This window comes from Acartia tonsa, chromosome 10, assembly GCF_053477335.1.
Source record: "Acartia tonsa isolate MP-2025a chromosome 10, ASM5347733v1, whole genome shotgun sequence".
Taxonomy (NCBI): Eukaryota; Metazoa; Arthropoda; class Copepoda; order Calanoida; family Acartiidae; genus Acartia; species Acartia tonsa.
The window spans coordinates 21,835,897-21,854,860 of record NC_137269.1 but is presented as its reverse complement, the minus strand read 5'-3'; the positions used below and the strand labels follow the sequence as shown (position 1 = coordinate 21,854,860).

The 18,964-nt window shown below is 32.7% G+C and overlaps 3 protein-coding genes across 5 annotated transcripts in view; 1 reads left to right on the top strand and 2 right to left on the bottom strand.

The window, feature by feature from the left end:
* CaBP1 (Protein disulfide-isomerase A6 homolog CaBP1) overlaps nt 1–8,644 on the bottom strand; it is a 31,538-nt gene extending 22,894 nt beyond the window's left edge. The window contains exon 1 of the mRNA XM_080173966.1: nt 8,609–8,644. The gene's annotated coding sequence lies outside the window, so the exon portion shown is untranslated. The remainder of the gene's footprint in view (nt 1–8,608) is intronic.
* The window catches only part of RpS24 (ribosomal protein S24), a 133,687-nt gene that overhangs the window by 2,566 nt on the left and 112,157 nt on the right, over nt 1–18,964 (top strand). The gene's annotated exons all lie outside the window — the stretch shown is intronic.
* LOC145329636 (uncharacterized) overlaps nt 1–18,964 on the bottom strand; it is a 50,364-nt gene that overhangs the window by 5,496 nt on the left and 25,904 nt on the right. Inside the window, exons 17-28 of the mRNA XM_080173963.1 lie at nt 18,261–18,377; nt 17,109–17,184; nt 13,932–14,012; nt 13,254–13,317; nt 9,769–9,855; nt 9,392–9,470; nt 8,669–8,710; nt 7,801–7,869; nt 1,870–1,918; nt 1,389–1,470; nt 733–812; nt 92–159 (exon numbers count right to left, since the gene is read on the bottom strand). Coding sequence (XP_080030089.1) covers nt 92–159; nt 733–812; nt 1,389–1,470; nt 1,870–1,918; nt 7,801–7,869; nt 8,669–8,710; nt 9,392–9,470; nt 9,769–9,855; nt 13,254–13,317; nt 13,932–14,012; nt 17,109–17,184; nt 18,261–18,377 — 894 coding nt within the window. The remainder of the gene's footprint in view (nt 1–91; nt 160–732; nt 813–1,388; nt 1,471–1,869; nt 1,919–7,800; nt 7,870–8,668; nt 8,711–9,391; nt 9,471–9,768; nt 9,856–13,253; nt 13,318–13,931; nt 14,013–17,108; nt 17,185–18,260; nt 18,378–18,964) is intronic.

Genomic DNA, 18,964 nt, shown 5'->3' with positions numbered 1-18,964 from the left:
TCTATATGTGTTAACTAACTGATGATATGCGATAGTCCTACCATCTGATTTTAAAGCTTTAATTTTATGGATGTTGCCATTCTTGTTTTACCTGAATATTGTAAGTTAGTGTTTTATTGTTCAATAAATCTTTTAATGTTTGGTCCAATTTCTTTATCTAACAACAAAAAATAACCTTTCTTTCTCTTTTGATCAATAATTAGAGTACAGTCATAAAAAAATTGCTGGTTGTTTGCGTTGAAATAAATTAATATTGGGGGGTAGTTTTATTTTCTTTGCTGACAACTGCAGGGGCTTATAGTGCCCTAACCCTGCCGTAATATAGCACAATATAACCTGGCCTAAAATAATAGATAAAAAAACACCACCAACCCCCATTTATTTTCAATTTTTCAAAAATATAATTGGGGGTTGATTGTGCTCATAATGACACTTCGATGAATAACGCAAAACTTATTTGTCAATGTAATGAATTTAGTCCTACGACATCAAAACTATCTCTTATAAGTCAATATTTTGTCATGTGACATAATAATGGTCTCCTATTGGTCAAAATTTATTTTATGTCACTACAAAATTTTCTCCCATTTGTCAATATATTTCATGTGACAAGAAACTGTCTCCTATTGGTCAGTATTCTTTAGATGTCCAGAATTATCTCCTATTGGTCAATATTTTGTAATAAGACTACAAAACTATCTCCTATTAGAGAATTTAAAAAAAGGTGTTCCTTGAAGATTCTAGGAATCTTATTTTCATGCATAGAAATCAAAACTGTCGATAGATTTGTAACAGGTACTAAGCTCACGGCTAGAAAGATAAATAGATAATCTTAATATAAAATAGGGTTTAGCCGGATATCCGGTCGGTTATTCGGTCATTTTCAATATCTGGCCGGATACCAGATATTAAAACTATCCGGTTACATGATATCCGGCTGATTTTTGACGCCGGATATCCGGTCGAATATACGGTAATTTGCCGGATATCGAACGTTGGCCAGATATCCGGCCCAACCCTAATATAAAAGTTTGTTTATGATCCTGTCTGTATACAAAAGGATCTCGCTAACCGCTGGACCGATATGGACAACTTTAAAGTGAAGCCTTCATATAAAATGTTCAGACACATTTTATTTTATATTTATCATATATTTAGCTAAAGGTTGTCAATTTGCAATTATTTAATCATTGAACTCAACAAAACATTTGATGATTTTTCGATATATTTCATCAATTCATAGTGATCTAGTAAAATTAACTAAAAAACGCTTGACAAAACAACTGAAAGGGTCACGTTAAAATCACTCGTTAATATGTAATTTACTTGGTTTGTCAGTCTATCGGTAATGCTCTTGTGTAATAAGTTTATTCTATTTTTATCTTCCTGTCGAATTAGCAAAACATTTTAGTTGAATTTTATCCGCCGGATGGTTGACAATCTCCCCGAGCCTTGAGTAGATAAGTTCATCTGAAATGACAAAGACAATTAGGAACACTACTAACTAGTGACTTTCAACTAAGTTGGGGTTGTAACGCCAAAATTATCTTTTTATTTTCATCCCTCAAAGATCGGGTGTTTTATAGGTCTTATTTTCTGTGGAAAATATCAGGAAAGTAGGTGACTTTGGAATGTACCTCAAATATTAAACAACTTATCTTATTTGTTGGTTTAAAACTTTAGGTAGGCACTTGTACTATTTATTAATGTCCAAACTTTTCAACCAATAATATACATCCATTCAAGGACAGACAGACAATCAATGTGAATTGTATCGTTGCTTTGCTAATAAAAAAATCTCTAGTCTTAAAATAGTAAAAGCTACACCCATGTGGCCCCCTACCCATCCGCAACCCCCCCAGGGCTCACCTGGATCTGTTATACAAATTTTGAGGCTATATTCTACTTTATCTTCATCCTAGAACAGAAGCTTGATTAAGGGTACTTTCACACAAAGTCCCTGTTGAGCAATGAAGGAGTGAAAACAATTTGCCCTTTATTCAAAAAAAAAGAAAGGAAAAAGGGGGGATTTAGTGCTCAACGAGGTACTCTGTTTGAAAGCGTAGATTTTGTCCACAACAAGCACAGCACCAATAAGCTAATTTTTAATTCATCATCTGTTTGTCTGTTTGTAAACGTATGCGAAAAATGAGATTTTTTCGGCTGCTATTTAGGATATACATACTAAGAGATATAAGTTTTCCGGAATTTTAATGTAGGGAGTAGATTTGAAATCTGCATCAAAGAGGACTATCCACGAACAAGAGCACGTGATTCTAAGTACCTTCCAGCATTGATCCTGAGTATTTTCTTTCAGAATATAATAGGTCACTATCAATAATTAATATATTGACGAGAAAATTTGTGTTTCACCACTTCAAGTTGAAGAAAAGTAAAAAAATGTCCACCATTTTTCGTTAAAATTCTATCAAACGTTTTGTTGAGTTCGGGGTGTCTTTAATTGTCCATGTTGTCAAATGATAAAAATTTAAAAAATTCAAAAGCACATTTACTATATCTCATATGTATGTTTAAATTAATGCTAATATGGATTAATTTACAATCTATATAACACGAGTATTCGCATATGTAACATCAAATATCCATTTTATTAAAAGAATTCGCTTCATAAAAGTTTTCAAAATCAATTAAAATACCTAAAAAAAACATGGTGAAACATAAATTTTCTCGTCAATATATTAATAATACATGGTGTCCTATTATATTCTGAAAGAAAATACTTAGGATCAATGCTGGAAGGTACTTAGAATCATGTGCTCTCGTTCGTGGATAGTCCTCTTTTAAGGATTTTTTATAAAATTCGTTTTTTGTAAAAGGGGGACGTAACTGAAGCTTTTTTGATGCAGGGGGGGGGTTTTCTCAGGAACCACTTGATGAACCGTGTAAATTTTTTGGACTTAAGCTTTTATGGGTATGAACATCTTATGGTTTCAAAGTCAACCCCCTACCCCCACCCCCTAGCCCCACGGGGCTCAAAAACCCCCTAAAAATGAACCTAACCTTAATTTTCTCAGAAACCATTTGACCAATAGGGATGATTTCTTGAACCTGAGCTTTAATGGTTATTACCTAAATTTTGGTTTAGAAGTCACCCCCCTGCCCCCAACTCTTAGCCCTCCGGGGCTCCTAAAAACCCTAAAAATGAACCTAACCTTAATTTTCTCAGAAACCATTCGACTAATAGAGATGATTTCTTAAACTTAAGCTTTTATGGTTATAACCTAACTTCTAGTTTAAAAGTTACTCTCATGCCGCCAACCCCTAGCCCTCCGGGGCTCAAAAAACCCTAAAAATGAACCTAACCTTAATTTTCTCAGAAACCATTTGACCATTAGGGATGATTTCTTGAACCTGAGCTTTAATGGTTATTACCTAAATTTTGGTTTAGAAGTCACCCCCCTGCCCCCAACTCCTAGCCCTCTGGGGCTCCTAAAAACCCTAAAAATGAACCTAACCTTAATTTTCTTAGAAACCATTCGACTAATAGAGATGATTTCTTAAACTCAAACTTTTATAGTATTAAACTAAATTTTGGTTTAGAAGTCACCCCCCTGCCGCCAACCCCTAGCCCTCCGGGGCTCCAAAAAACCCTAAAAATGAACCTAACCTTTATTTTCTCAGAAACCATTTGAACAATAGAGATGATTTCTTAAACTTAAGCTTTTATGGTTTTAAACTAACTTCTATTTTAGAAGTTACTCCCCTGCCGCCAACCCCTAGCCCTCCGGGGCTCCAAAAAACCCTAAAAATGAACCTAACCATTATCTCAGAAACCATTTGACCAATAGAGATTATTTCTTAAACTTAAGCTTTTATGGTTATAAACTAACTTCTAGTCTAGAAGTTACTCCCCTGCCGCCAACCCCTAGCCCTCCAGGGCTCAAAAAAAACCTAAAAATGAATCTAACCTTAATTTTCTCAGAAACCATTCGACCAATAGAGATGATTTCTTTAACTTAAGCTTTTATGGTTATAAACTAGCTTTTGGTCTAGAAGTCACCCCCCTGCCGCCAACCCCTAGCCCTCCGGGGCTCCAAAAAACCCTAAAAATGAACCTAACCTTAATTTTCTCAGAAACCATTCGACCAATAGAGATGATTTCTTAAACTTAAGCTTTTATGGTTATAAAATAAATTTTGGTTTAGAAGTTACCCCCCTGCTGCCAACCCCTAGCCCTCCGGGGATCAAAAAAAAACATAAATGAACCTAACCTTTATTTTCTCAGAAACTATTTGTTCAATAGAGATGATTTCTTAAACTTAAGCTTCTTATAAACTATTTATAGTTTAGAAGTCACTCCCCTGCCTCCAACCACTAGCCCTCCGGGGCTCCAAAAAACCCTAAAATGAACCTAACCTTAATTTTCTCAGAAACCATTTGATCAATAGAGATAATTGCTTAAACTTAATCTATAATGCTAATAAACTAACTTCTAGTTTATAAGTCACCCCACTGCCGCCAACCCCTAGCCCTCCGGGGCTCCAAAAAAACCCTACAAATGAACCTAACCTTAAATTTCTCAGAAACCATTTGATCAATAGAGATGATTTTTCAAACTTAAGCTTTTATGGTTATAACCTAACTTTTGGTTTAGAAGTCACCCCCCCCCCCCTGCCGCAAACCCCTAGCCCTCCGGGGATCAACCTTTATTTTCTCAGAAACCATTTGACCAATAGAGATGATTTCTTAAACTAAAACTTTTATGCTTATAAACTAACTTATAGTTAAGAAGTCACCAGCCTGCCTCCAACCCCTAGCCCTATGGGGCTCAAAAAACCCTAAAATGAACCTAATCTTAATTTTCTCAGAAACCATTTGATCAATAGAGATAATTGCTTAAACTTAAGCTATAATGCTAATAAATTAACTTCTAGTTTAGTTGTCACCTCCCTGCCGCCAATTCCTAGCCCTCCAGGGCTCAAAAAAACCTAAAAATGAACCTAACCTTAATTTTCTCAGAAACCATTTGATCAATAGATATGATTTCTTAAACTTAAGCTTTTATGCTTATAAATTAAATTTCAGTTTAGAAGATATTTTGGACTTCATCTGTTATGGGAAAAGAGTTGGGACTCTATACTTTTTTAATTAAAAATTTTGTTAAAGCAAAGCTTTTCTTTAACTAGGTTTGGTCTGTGAGGGTTAGCTTTTTTTCGTTATTTTAGACATATTATAATTGTCCTATTGATTTTCAACTTTGCATGATAATTTCTATATCATTTAGGTACAATTTTAAAAACGTAGCTACTCTATATAATTATTAACAGAAAGTCCAAATGCCCATTTAAAACATGCTGATTTTTAAAATTAAGGTTAGGTTCATTTCTAAAGGTTTTTTGAGCCTCTGAGGGCTAGGGGTTTGCGGCAGGGAGGTGACTTCTAAACTAAAAGTAAGGTTATAAGCATAATAGATTAAGTATAAGAAATCATCTCTATTGATCAAATAGTTTCTGAGAAAATTAAGGTTAGGTTCATTTGTAGGGTTATTTGAGCCCCGGAGGGCTAGGGGTTTGCGGCAGGGGAGTGACTTCTAAACTATAAGTTAGTTTATAAGCATAAAAGCTTAAGTTTAAGAAATCATCTCTCTTGATTAAATAGTTTCTGAAAAAAATAAGGTTAGGTCAATTTTTAGGGTTTTTTGAGCCCTGGAGGGCTAGGGGTTGGCGGCAGGGGGGGGGGGTGACTTTTATACCAAAAGTTAGTTTATAAGCATAAAAGCTTAAGTTTAAGAAATCATCTTTATTGATTAAATGGTTTCTGAGCAAATTAACGTTAGGTTTATTTTTGGGGGTTTTTGAGCCCGGGAGGCCTAGTGGTTGGCGGCAGGGGGGTAACTACAAAACTAGAAGTTAGATTATAAGCATAAAAGCTTAAGTTTAAGAAATCATCTTTATTGGTCAAATGGTTTCTGAGAAAATATAGGTTAGGTTCATTTTTAGGGTTTTTTGGAGCCCCGGAGCGCTAGGGGTTGGCGGCAGGGGGGTGACTTATAAACCAAAATTTAGTTTTTAACCATTAAAGCTTAGGTTTAAGACATTATCTCTATTGGTCGAATGGTTTCTGAGAAAATTAAGGTTAGCTTCACTTTTAGGGTTTTTTTTTTAGCCCTGGAGGGCTAGGGATTGGCGGCAGGGGAGTAACTTCTAAACTAAAAGTTAGTTTATAACCATAAAAGCTTAAGTTTAAAAAATAATCTCTATTGGTCAAATGGTTTCTGAGATAATAAAGGTTAGGTTCATTTTTAGGGTTTTTTGGAGCCCCGGAGGGCTAGGGGTTGGCGGCAGGGGAGTAACTTCTAAAATAGAAGTTAGTTTAAAACCATAAAAGCTTAAGTTTAAGAAATCATCTATATTGTTCAAATGGTTTCTGAGAAAATAAAGGTTAGGTCAATTTTTAGGGTTTTTTGGAGCCCCGGAGGGATAGGGGTTGGCGGCAGGGGGGTGACTTCTAAACCAAAATTTAGTTTATTACTATAAAAGTTTGAGTTTAAGAAATCATCTCTACCTATTAGTCGAATTGTTTCTGAGAAAATTAAGGTTAGGTTCATTTTTAGGGTTTTTAGGAGCCCCGGAGGGCTAGGAGTTGGGGGCAGGGGGGTGACTTCTAAACCAAAATTTAGGTAATAACCATTAAAGCTTAGGTTCAAGAAATCATCTATATTGGTCGAATGGTTTCTGAGCAAATTAAGGTTAGGTTCATTTTTAGGGTTTTTTGAGCCCCGGAGGGCTAGGGGTTGGCGGCATGAGAGTAACTTTTAAACTAGAAGTTAGGTTATAACCATAAAAGCTTAAGTTTAAGAAATCATCTCTATTAGTCGAATGGTTTCTGAGAAAATTAAGGTTAGGTTCATTTTTAGGGTTTTTAGGAGCCCCGGAGGGCTAGGAGTTGTGGGCAGGGGGGTGACTTCTAAACCAAAATTTAGGTAATAACCATTAAAGCTTAGGTTCAAGAAATCATCCCTATTGGTCAAATGGTTTCTGAGAAAATTAAGGTTAGGTTCATTTTTACTAGTTTTTGAGCCCCGTGGGGCTAGGAGGTGGGGGTAGGGGGTTGACTTTGAAACCATAAGATGTTCATACCCATAAAAGCTTAAGTCCAAAAAATTTACACGGTTCATCAAGTGGTTCCTGAGAAAACCCCCCCCCCCTGCATCAAAAAAGCTTCAGTTACGTCCCCCTTCTTTATCTAAAAGCGAAAATACATTTTAAGTTCATTAATTTTGACCAATAGGATAGGTGGATTTTAAACTACCTGCGCTCTAATTGGTTGAATGATGTACGACATCCAATCAGAGCGCAGATTTTTTAAATCCACCAATCACAGATGCCAAAATTAATTAACTTAATTTGTATTTCCGCTTTTAGATAAAGAATTATACAAAAAACGAATTTTATAAAAAATCCTTAAAATTTGATGCAGATTTCAAATCTACTCCCTACATTACAATTCCGGAAAACTTATATCTCTTAATACATACAGCTGAAACTTTTGGCTAAGATTCCTTGTAGCAATGACATTGAGCATCCAATATATAATTTACTTAGTCCTTCGTTCTTTCATTCGAACAAAGGGACGATCTGACAACATTAATGCTTATTTAAAAAGTTTAGGTATCCATATTACATTTTACTGAAAGTTCTATGTCAGGTGCGGGACATTTATAGTAATGAAATGGCTTATTAATAGGCGCAATTTATTACCATGCACAGTCAGGACTGCCAGAAAAAGGTCGTGCAATCTACAGGTTGGTTGTCTGTTGCATATTGACCAAGTGATTACCTTAATTATCACAGTAAAAGAATTGTTTTCTTTGTCAACATACTCTGCAATTGTTTCACATTTCTCACTAAGTAAGAATTAAATATTTAAGTAGCAAAGTTACTTTAGAATTCCCTTTGTGTGTTCGTCCATCATCCATTAACTCTATTTTGGGAGAATTGTGATTAGCTCTGCTGATATTCGAGCTAAGTACGATTTAGAAAGCATAGCAAATCTATAATCGTTACCAGTAAGTCCGAACGTCCATTTAAAACATATAATCATCTTATTCAGAATCATTGCATCTGATTTTTAGAATAACGATTCTGAGGACAAAAGGTACAATATTATAAGCAGAGCATCTCTTTTCTCTATAATCAAATCCTAAAAATGAAAGTATGTCCTTTTATGTATCCTGTATTTAAGCAGTTTTGCAGCAGAGGGTAATTTTTTCGCGTATTATCCGTAAAGTTGTGTGCTAGCATTTTGTCAAATCCACTTATTAAGTCAAACTGTTAATAATTTTGATCTAATGTATATACATGAAAAGGTCAAAATTAAGAACATTTCGACTTAATAAGCGCATTAGACAAAACTCTAACACACAACTTTACGGATAATATGCGAAAAAATTACCCTGTTCAGTGTTTAATTACAATTTCGTTAGAGATTTGCTTTTATGGATGTTGTCATCCTTAAATACAAAACGCTTTTGTTTTAAAAAACTATTCAGTTATAAATCTTTCTCAACCCAATTTAAAAGAAAAAAGTCTACTTCATCATTCCGAAATATATTTCAAGTAAAAAATACTCATTATCAATCGCATCTCTTGTAGAAGTGAATCAAGCAATATTAGCTTGGTCGTTTTAAATATTTTAAATCTTTCCTTGTTATATTTTCCAGTAGAATTACAGGTATTTCTTCTACAACCTTAAATAATTAAACATGTTATTATGTAAACTCTACCTTCCCTTTATTCCTTAAAGACTACCTAATCACTCTTTATTTCTAAATATTACCAAAAATAAATACTGTTTATTTCCTAATTGTATCTAGGGTAAAGCGGGGCAATCTCGGGTAATATTCGACACACTTTCATTAAATGACATTTTTCTCCATGTTCTAATCGACTGACAGAAAAAATCATAAAATAAAAGTTGTTCGTTATTAAATTGCCTACAAAAAAAGTATAAATCAAATTTTTAGGGTACTTTTAGGGTACTTATTGGTCGGACGAAAAAAAATAATTTTTTTTACCCCAACCGAAAAAACACCCGACTTCACCCCTCCTTACCCTAGACTAAAAAGATTTTATTTCTTAAAAGTTTCTGTAATAAATAAAACTACGTCATACCTTAAATACGTCAATAAGTAGACGCTAGACAGACAAACAGTTGACAGGTTAAATTCCTATGCCCAATCTGTGCTAGTGAGAACTAATCTGTGCTGTGGTGACCTAACCTAACGGGGCTCCCTAGTATCAAAATTAGCCTAATTAAACCTAAAGGAGTAAAAAAATACCCTCCGCCCTATTTTCAATTAATTTAGAAAATAAAGGCAGGATTTCTGTGCTCAACAAGTAACTTTGAGTGAAAACGCCAAATAGAATACCTTATCTAAAACTTGCTGTATCGGTGTTTGAGGAGAAATATTCACAACACACTTATCAATAATCATTCTTGCTAAATAACTGAAAAAGAAAAACTAATTTTTTTGTAGTGTCTTTACCGGATAGCTCTTATTGATAATTATGAAATACTTTGTAAGAACATCTAAGCTTTATTTTTTATTGGGGGAGGGGGGGGGGGAAGAGAAGGGGGATTTTGCATAATCACAATGCGCACCAAAACATTTGTTTAAACCCCCCTCACCCCAATTTTTTTTACCCTAAACGCTACATTTTGGGTAATAATCAACCATTTACCCCCTACCCGTACGTTTCTTTTTTTTTGAGGGGGGGGGGGGGGGAGAGGGATGGAGACTTTTACCTGTCTAGCTGGAGATTGTACTTTTGAAGGAGAAATTGTGACAATGATTGAGAGACAATACCTTGCTCTACACCATAAGTTAGAAACCTAAACAATTCAATAATCGATGAGTATTGCATCAACAATAAGCTTAGAAAAATATATATTTAGTGAAACAAAAAACTTATTCAGAAATACACACTGCTTTAATTAATGAAACCCTCCTTTACAATTCTTATTTTCTTTTAAGAGCCATGCTCTTATAGTTTTCTTGTTGTATGTGATGCAACACATGATAATATACAGGAAATTAAGTAAACAATAAATTAATATACATCCACAATAGACTATATAAGTTTGAAGGAATTTTAATTAATATAATAGATTTGAAATCTGCATAAAATTTTAAGGGTTTTTTATTAAATTCGTTTTTTATTTAATTCTTTATTTAACGAAGCAAATACGATTTAAGTTAATTTATTTTGACCAATAGGAAAGCTAGATTGAAACCTACCCGCGCTCTAATTGGTTGAATGATGTACGACACTTAAGCTTCTCCAATCAGAGCGCAGATAGTTTTCAATCCACCAATCACAGATGTCAAAATTAATTAACTTAAATCGTATTTGCGCCTTTAAATAAAGAATTATATAAAAAACGGATTTTTATAAAAAATCCTTAAAATTTTATGCAGATTTCAAATCTATTATATTAATTAAAATTCCTTCAAACTTATATAGTCTAATCCACAATGATTATAGACATAAAAAACCCTCTTGTAGATAAAAAAAATCGGGAATAGTCCCTTTCGTGACAACGCCCCTTAAGGGGCGATTCGTTGTATTTTTAAAATGGCTTTTGGTAGGTTATTTTAAATTAGGTTAGGAGGTTATATAGGGTTAGGTGATTGCCCCCACAGTTATGGAATCTCGACCACAAAGATTTTTTTATCCAATCTTGATAAGAGAGGTATTTTTGGAAAGAGGAATATACATAGAAGACGCCTATGTAAATTAGAAAATCCGCAGAAATCATATTTGCAAGTTATTTGCAAAAATCTGCAATGTTAATTTGCAAAATTTATTTCATGCCTTAAATGACTTATTTAGAAAAAAATCTTTTTATGAAATGTGTTTATCTATAAGTTTAGAACATAATTAAGGCAAAAAATTTCTTTAGTGTTACTATTTTCACCTTATATATGAAAAAAACAGTTTCTCACATTTTATGATAAAAAAAAGGTATAGGAACAAAAAATATGTTTTTTCTTGATGTAAACACAATAATTGGCATAAAATCTATCATCCTAAATGTAAAAATCAGATATAGAATCCTTTTTAGAGTCAATATAGTGCAAAAAGAAACCACAACATTTTTGCAAAGTATGAAAATCTAAAGAAAATAGTTCTTTTTGATTTTGATATACATATCAGATAAATGTATATGAAATTAGTGATCAAAAACTATAAAACATGTTATAAGTTTTTTCAACACTGTCTTTGATTAAATTGCACTATTAGGTTTAAGAATTACCGAAGTAGTGCATAAAAACTCTTTTTATGTAGTAATTAAACAAAATAAATGCCAAAAAACCAACCACAAAATGGCCTACTGCATTATAAAAAACGCCTAATTATTGATTTAAATTTATTTTGTTTAATAACTTAATAAAAAGAGTTTTTATGTGCAACTTTGGTAATGAGTAAACCTAAAAGTGCATTTTAATCAATGATAGGGTTGAAAAAAGTTATAACTTGTTTTATAGTTTATGATCACTAATTTTATATACATTTATCTGATATGTATATCAAAATCAAAAAGAACTATTTTCTTTAGATTTTCATACTTTGCAAAAATGTCTTGGTTACTTTTTACACTATATTTGCTCTAAAAAGGAGTCTATATCTGATTTTTACATTTAGGATGATAGATTTTATGCCAATTATTGTGTTTACACCAAGAAAAAACATATTTTTTGTTTCTATACCTTTTTTATCATAAATTGTGAGAAACTGCTTTTTTCATATATAAGGTGAACAAGGATGACAACATCCATAAGTAGCGAAGCACAAAAAAATCATGGATGTTAATACGTAGAAGTAAAGTGTATTTATTAATTGATATATTTGAGAAAATATTTTGTATAATGATGACGGTCAAAATAAATTACATAAAAGATGCTCATAACAATGGGAAAAATTATTTTGATACTGATATCCCAAAAAGTTTTAATATTGGACCAAAAACACCAAAGATATGGGGGGAAATGTAAAAAATATAAAAATAGCCAAAAACCTGCAAAAAGGAAGTCTGAACGTCATCGTTGTTTTCTTTAAACAAGGGGAAATTAAATTTTGATATGTATAACTGAAAAAATTTTGGAAATCGTACCATAAACACCAAAGATATGGAGAAAAATGTGAAAAATACAAAAATAGCCTAAAACCTGCTGAAAGGCAGTCTGACCGTCATAGTTGTTTTCTTTAAAGGACAGGAAATTTAATTTTTATATCTATTACTAAAATATTTTGAAAATCGGACCATAAACACCAAAGATATGGAGAAAAATGTAAAAAATACAAAAATAGCCTAAAACCTGCTTAAAGGCAGTCTTACCGTCATAGTTGTTTTCTTTAAACGACTGGAAATTTAATTTAGATATCTATAACTGAAAAAAATTTGAAAATCGCACCATAAACACTGAAGATATGGATAAAAATGTGAAAAGTACAAAAATAGCCTAAAACCTGGTAAAAAGCGGTCCTACTGCTATCGATGTTTTATACTTAATTGTGCTCCTCTATGATGGGAATGTTGTCAAAAAATTTCAGCATTCTATCTTTTATAGGAGCTGAGTAAATCCCATTTCCCCCATAGCGTTACGGACTGACGGACGGACTGACGGACTGACGGACGGACTGACGGACGGACAAAGTGAATTATAGAGTAGCTTCGCTACTAAAAAAGTAACACTAAAGAAATATTTTTGCCTTAAGTATGTTCTAAACTTATAGATAAAGACATTTCATAAAAAGATTTTTTTCTAAATAAGTCATTTAAGGCATGAAATTAATTTCGTAAATTGACATTGCAAATTTTTGCAAATAACTTGCAAATATGATTTCTGCGGATTTTCTAGTTTACATATGCGTTTTCTATGTATATTCCTCTTTCCAAAAATACCTCAATTGTCAAGATTGGATAAAAAAATCTTTGTGGTCGAGATTCCATAACTGTGCCCCAAAGGGTTAGGCAATTGGCCCCGCAGGGGCTAGAAATAGGAGAAAAGCTACTGTTAAAAAAAACGAAGAATCGCCCCTTCAGGAGCGTTGCCACGAAAGGGACTATACCCAAAAAATCAATTGAATAGTATGGACATTATCAGTTTAAACCAACAAATCAAAATTTACTAAAGCAATTTTTTCCCGCAAATGAAGTAAACGAGATATAAAACTTTTTGCCTTAGTGTAATTTACAGTCCAATGTCCCCTCCCTCCCTGGCTCACCTCCGATTGGCAGGGTCAAACATCTTAGTGGCTACCAGCTCTGTACAGCGGGTCGGCACAGGTTCTGTGTTATCAATAGGATCAGTAAGTCATTGTGTTTTCATGTTTAGGGAAGGGATACAAAAATTGTTAAAAAAAAGTAATACCTATATGAATTAGGTAATTGTTTACAGGACTATTATATCGTTCAATTTGGCAATGGAATTATGTACGAATAAGAACTAGTGATATTAAGCAACTTTTTACAATGATGTCTCATGTCAAGCAATTTTGAATGATTATACTTGATTACTGTTATCTAAAATAATAATATAACGACCAAAAAAATTGGTTTGACCAGGATAAAAAGAAATAAATCAAAAATGTAAGAGTCACAACAATTTAAAGAGAATAAATGCTTTGCGCAGATAGACATAAAACTTTTAATTATTTTTCATATACTTAGCAAAAGTTATGCTAATTTGAAATTGTTTAATAGTCTTCTATAGCTTTTACCCCTTACCCTTTTATAACATGTGAAAGGGGGTTATCTGTGCGCAACAGGGTACTTTTCGTTAAAGCAACTATGATAAGGCATTCTCTTTCTACATAAACCATATAGGTATATTTAATTGGATTTAAAGTTGTGATGTATAAGGATGAGAAACAGCATGATAATTATGTGCAGATCCTTGAAACCTGATTCTGTTGATGATGTCTGTTCAGTGACATCACAGTCAAATTTAAACTGAACCAGTCTTATCTCGGGAATAGTTTTGCCTTAATAAAAATAAATCCGGGGATCATCAGGGCTAAGACATTTGAAGGAAATTTGATGTACATCCCCAATAATGATAAAATAATGAACCCTAATGTATATTATAATTATTAATTGAAAATTCTTGACATAACTAGTTTCTAACCAACCAACCAAACATCGATAAAAGTACCTAAAGTTTTGAGCCAACGAATAAGAAAAGAAACTTTCAGTGTGAAGGAGACCAATTTCGTCTCAGCGGTTAACAAGATCTTAAGCTACAAAGAGACATCCCTGTTACTAATATGAATTTCAGCATTACAGAATAATCCTAACATCCTTAATATTTGAGTTATGATTCCTGTGACATTCGGGTAAAATTTAGAAAGCGTAGCAACTGTTTATTCATTGCCTAGAGTCCATTTGAAAAATGTAATATTTGACTATTTTGACACCAACATTTTCATGCGAAAATTATCATTTGATATTGATTTTTGGTATGATGATTCCTAGGACAATTAAGCAATATGTTTCAAGCGAAACATATCTATAATAAAGTCATTCAAATGTTTGTACAGAGTAATTTTGTTACCTTTTTTAAAAATTTAGATCAGACTACTTAATAGTTATTTATCATATTTTCGTAATATTGTGAATGCTAGAAAGGATATTAAAATTATTTCAACAATTTTGGTCATGTGATCAAAATTTGAATTTTTCTTCTACTATTGCCCCCTCTGCTGGGGGCGAAGTAGGTGGAAATTAAAATTTTTGTCACTTGACCTTAATATTGGTGAAATAATTTTGAATGACCTTTCTTGTATAAGCAATATTAATAAAATATGATACTTGGTTTTGTCTCATTCTCTATCTTTTTCTTAAATTCAAAAAAGTCTATCAAAAAATTTACATCATCTAAGGGTGAACAATAAATATCTCTGTCTATTTTTCTCTATATTTCTTCCCCCTCCCCCCTCCCTCACTTTTCTGTCTATTTCCTTCTCTCTCTCCTCCTCTTTTGTACGTTCATTTATACAATAGAGATAACCTAGAGACAGCACAAGGGAATTTTGTTTACATTATGTATCAGCTATAAATTGTTGAATATCTTAGGTTAAAGCTTTCCTTGGGTGAAATATTTGAAGAAAATATTTCTTCCATCATATAATGTGAAGCGTATGACACAACATATAATAAGTTATTTATAAATAATTTAATTTCTTATAATAAAGTAATCTTTTTTTAAAAATTATATCATTGCAAAATTTAGTTGCAAATAATGTTGCCTATAGGGCTGTATTTCATATACAACAAAAAGTGAACAAAGGTTTCTTTTTAAGAAAAAAATGGGGTCAGATTGACCATCTATGTCTAATGTTTATACCCACATCAAATATTAAATTATAACAATGTACAGTAGAGTGGATCAATTTTGGACATTGAATTTGTAATCAACATCTACAGTTTAAACGTCATATAAGAAACCTAAATATAAAAAATTGATTTTGTCCTTGAGGGGAAATGGGGGGAAGGTGTTTCCATGCATTAAAAATTTTAGAAGTTTATTCTGGAGGTGCAACTTTTTTTCTTTCAAAGTATTGCTTTATGCATCTTTTTGAATTTGTCTTGTTGTTTAATATAAGAATATCAAATTGGTTTTAAAAAATATTCATCCAAGCATGAAAAATTAAATGTAAAATCTCTTGGTTTTTAGATTTATTTATGGATTTTTCTTGCTAGGATCAATAGTTTTAAAAACAGATTTTTTATTCTTATTCTACTCTTCAAGACAAAATTGGGAAGGTGCATAAAGCTATACTTTGAAAGAAAAATAATTGCCCCCCCCCCCAAAAAAAAAAAAAAATTCTCCCCACAAGTGTCTTTCTAAAAGTTTACATGCATCAGCGAGCCTCCCCATTATTCAAAATATTTTCTTTTCATTTTTTGGTCTCTTATATGATGTTCAGACAGAAAGTGTATGTAGCACATTTAAAATTAGAAAATCATTGAAAATCAAGCCACTCTAATGTACAGCATTTATTTCTTCAATTCCACAGTACAAAATTATTCCTGTATTTAAATTTAACATATCATATAGGAAAAAATATTCTTGTATTTAAAATTAAAAATCATGTTGGAATTTTTTGTACAATTTTTAAATTTTTTAATAATGTACAGCAAATTATTTCCTTTTTATCTCATGTTTTGAAATTTATAAGATAGTTAGAATAAATTACAGAAATAATGAAAGATTTAAAGAAGATAGCGTCAGGGGGGGGGGGGGGTCGAGGGGGGTTTCCCCCTCAGGAGAGGGGGGGTTGAGGGGGGTCTCCCCCCTCAGAAAAAGCTTGGGCTTAAATCTTCAACAAATAAAGAAAACAAAATTAATTTAAAAATTTCTTTTTTATGTTAAATTATTTTTGTGACACTTGATTTTGAATGACAAAAAATGTTGAAATAAATATTACCCACTGTATGAAATGTTAAATTAGAAATCAATAATGATGTTGGAAAATTTATTCTCATTTTATACTCTGAAAAAAGGAATTGACAAAAAATAATAATTTTTATTCCAAACTTTTAAAACAGCATGCCTATTTCTTATTGGTTGACACTCAAATTAAAATAAAATAATGAATATTATTTCAAGACCAGAAATAAATTTGGAATAAATAATTTTCTTTCCCCTATATTTTTTATTCCAAAAAGCCAAGAATTAATTTAATTTTCTTTCCAATATTTTTATTCCTTTTTCTTATTGGACGTCATTTTGTGTCCAATGAGAGACTAGTGTTTAAATATTTTAAAGCTTATTACAGCATTTATTTTGAATATGATAATAGCAACATTCTCACATTAAATGTGATAAAAATAATATTATCATGTTTCTTAAAATGGTAACGCATCTCAATATAAGAGTACTTTAGGTACAAGTTTAATTAACAGTTTATATAATTCTTATATTTAGACTAACTTTCAATTTCCCGTTTCATTCTAACTATTTAGGTATGTTTACATCTGACATGGCAACAGTAAAAACTAAGTAATATTAAAGACTTTAGTTATGACGCGGATACGCTAGGTGTTGCGCCAAAGTCGCGGGCTGTTACTCTTGTTACCTTCTATATGATGTTGCTGGATGAATTGTCGGAACGTCAAGTTTGCATCAATAGGGAAACGGTCCACTGAGGTTTCCTAAAAGGCAGGAATCTTAAGGGATAAGACTATGGACAACAAATTTAAGTATCTATAATCCCAATGATGATAAAAAATTACCCCTCCTGTAATTAGAGCCAACAATAAGATAACGTGGTCGAAATGTAATACAAGAACTCAAAAAAATAGTTTTATCAGGAATAAGGTATAGCCAACAAGCGAAATAAATCTAAAATAATGTTTGGAGGGCAGAAAAAAAGGTCGCCAATTTTACTTATTGTTGCCCCTCAACGACAACCGTATAGGTTTCGTGATTTTCCCCCTAATTAATTACTAAATTGGTATAAGCTGGAGCTTTATTACTTACAGCACATGCACACATTCATCCATCTATAAGAAAAGAATATGTAGAGAAAATTACTGATTTGTTATGACATCCCCTCTACTTACAATCATTAGAGGAAGCGCGGTTATACCGCAGTTTGATCTATGGCACAACCCTGTTAAGGTTCATTAAGTCCATTGTTTCCCTCTTCAATTATTTATTTAAGAGGATGCGCAGTTTTTCTGCAGTTCGGTAAAAACATTATATTTCCGGACGGTAACGTCCGAGAGTCCGAAGATTGGATTAAATACACTTGTATACAAAACCGGACATATTCTCTCCCTGTTTTTCGTTATTTTGACACCGTCATTGATAAAACTTTTGTAAATTAGACCAAAAAAATGAAGATATGGGGAAATATTTGGAAAATATAAAAAAAGCCAAAAAACTACAACAAAAAAAGCAGTCCGACCGCCATGGATATTTTATATTTGATTATGCCCCTTAAAAATGGGATTGTCGACAAAAAGTATATGGCATGTATCTTGAATAGGAGCCGAGAAAAACCCCCAATTTGTCTCGAACAGACAGACGGAAATTTTGAATTATGGAGTAGCTTTGTTTGTAAAAACCAATAGGGAGGGGATATATATCTTATACACATTGGTACTAGGAATATACACAAAAAAAATAGCTGAAAAATTCACGTTTACTAAATTCCGTCTTACAGACTGACGCATCTATTCTTTGATACCTTACATTTTTTCAACAAACGAAAAAACTAACCAACCTTTCTGATGTGCAGATGTAGTGGGTCCTGATGGTACATCTGTGCGGCCAGGTAGGAACAAATACCAGAATCCAGGTCACACTCAGGTATACAGAACTTCAGGTTGGAAAGCGACATCTAAAAAATAGTCAGACGCTTTCACAGCAAGTACCCTATTTGATCAACTTCCCCTCATTATTATAATAAAAATTGAAATAATAAGGGAAGGTTGGCCTTTGTTTGGATACTTAATAGTAACGTACATAATAAAAGCGCAACTATTAACACAGGCTTATCTGCGGAGAACGACATTCAATACGGTGACTTTATTTTGGATACTTCTATGCTAGGCGAGGGTGAGGTAATAAAGAGTAGCTTCCATTGAAACAGCCAGTCAAGTCATAATGTACTTGAACGTACGTAGAGCTGGCTCTTGCCTTGAGCTTCGTGACAACTTAGGTCCAAACACAAAGAAACTATAGCAACATCCACAAGAATAACATCCACAAGAACAACATCCCTAATAAATTGTCTCGTATTCATTCGAAACCGATTAATATCCAGTGGATTAGAACCGGTTCTTATCCACATGAAAAAATTTGTTTAGCATAGCATTGTATCCAGTTTTCTACGAATATAAAAATGTTAAATTATAAGATTAAAACCATATTTTTTAGCCCGTGCCTTCGGCATCTCTCATCTTCGGCTAAAAACTCTAATCCTAA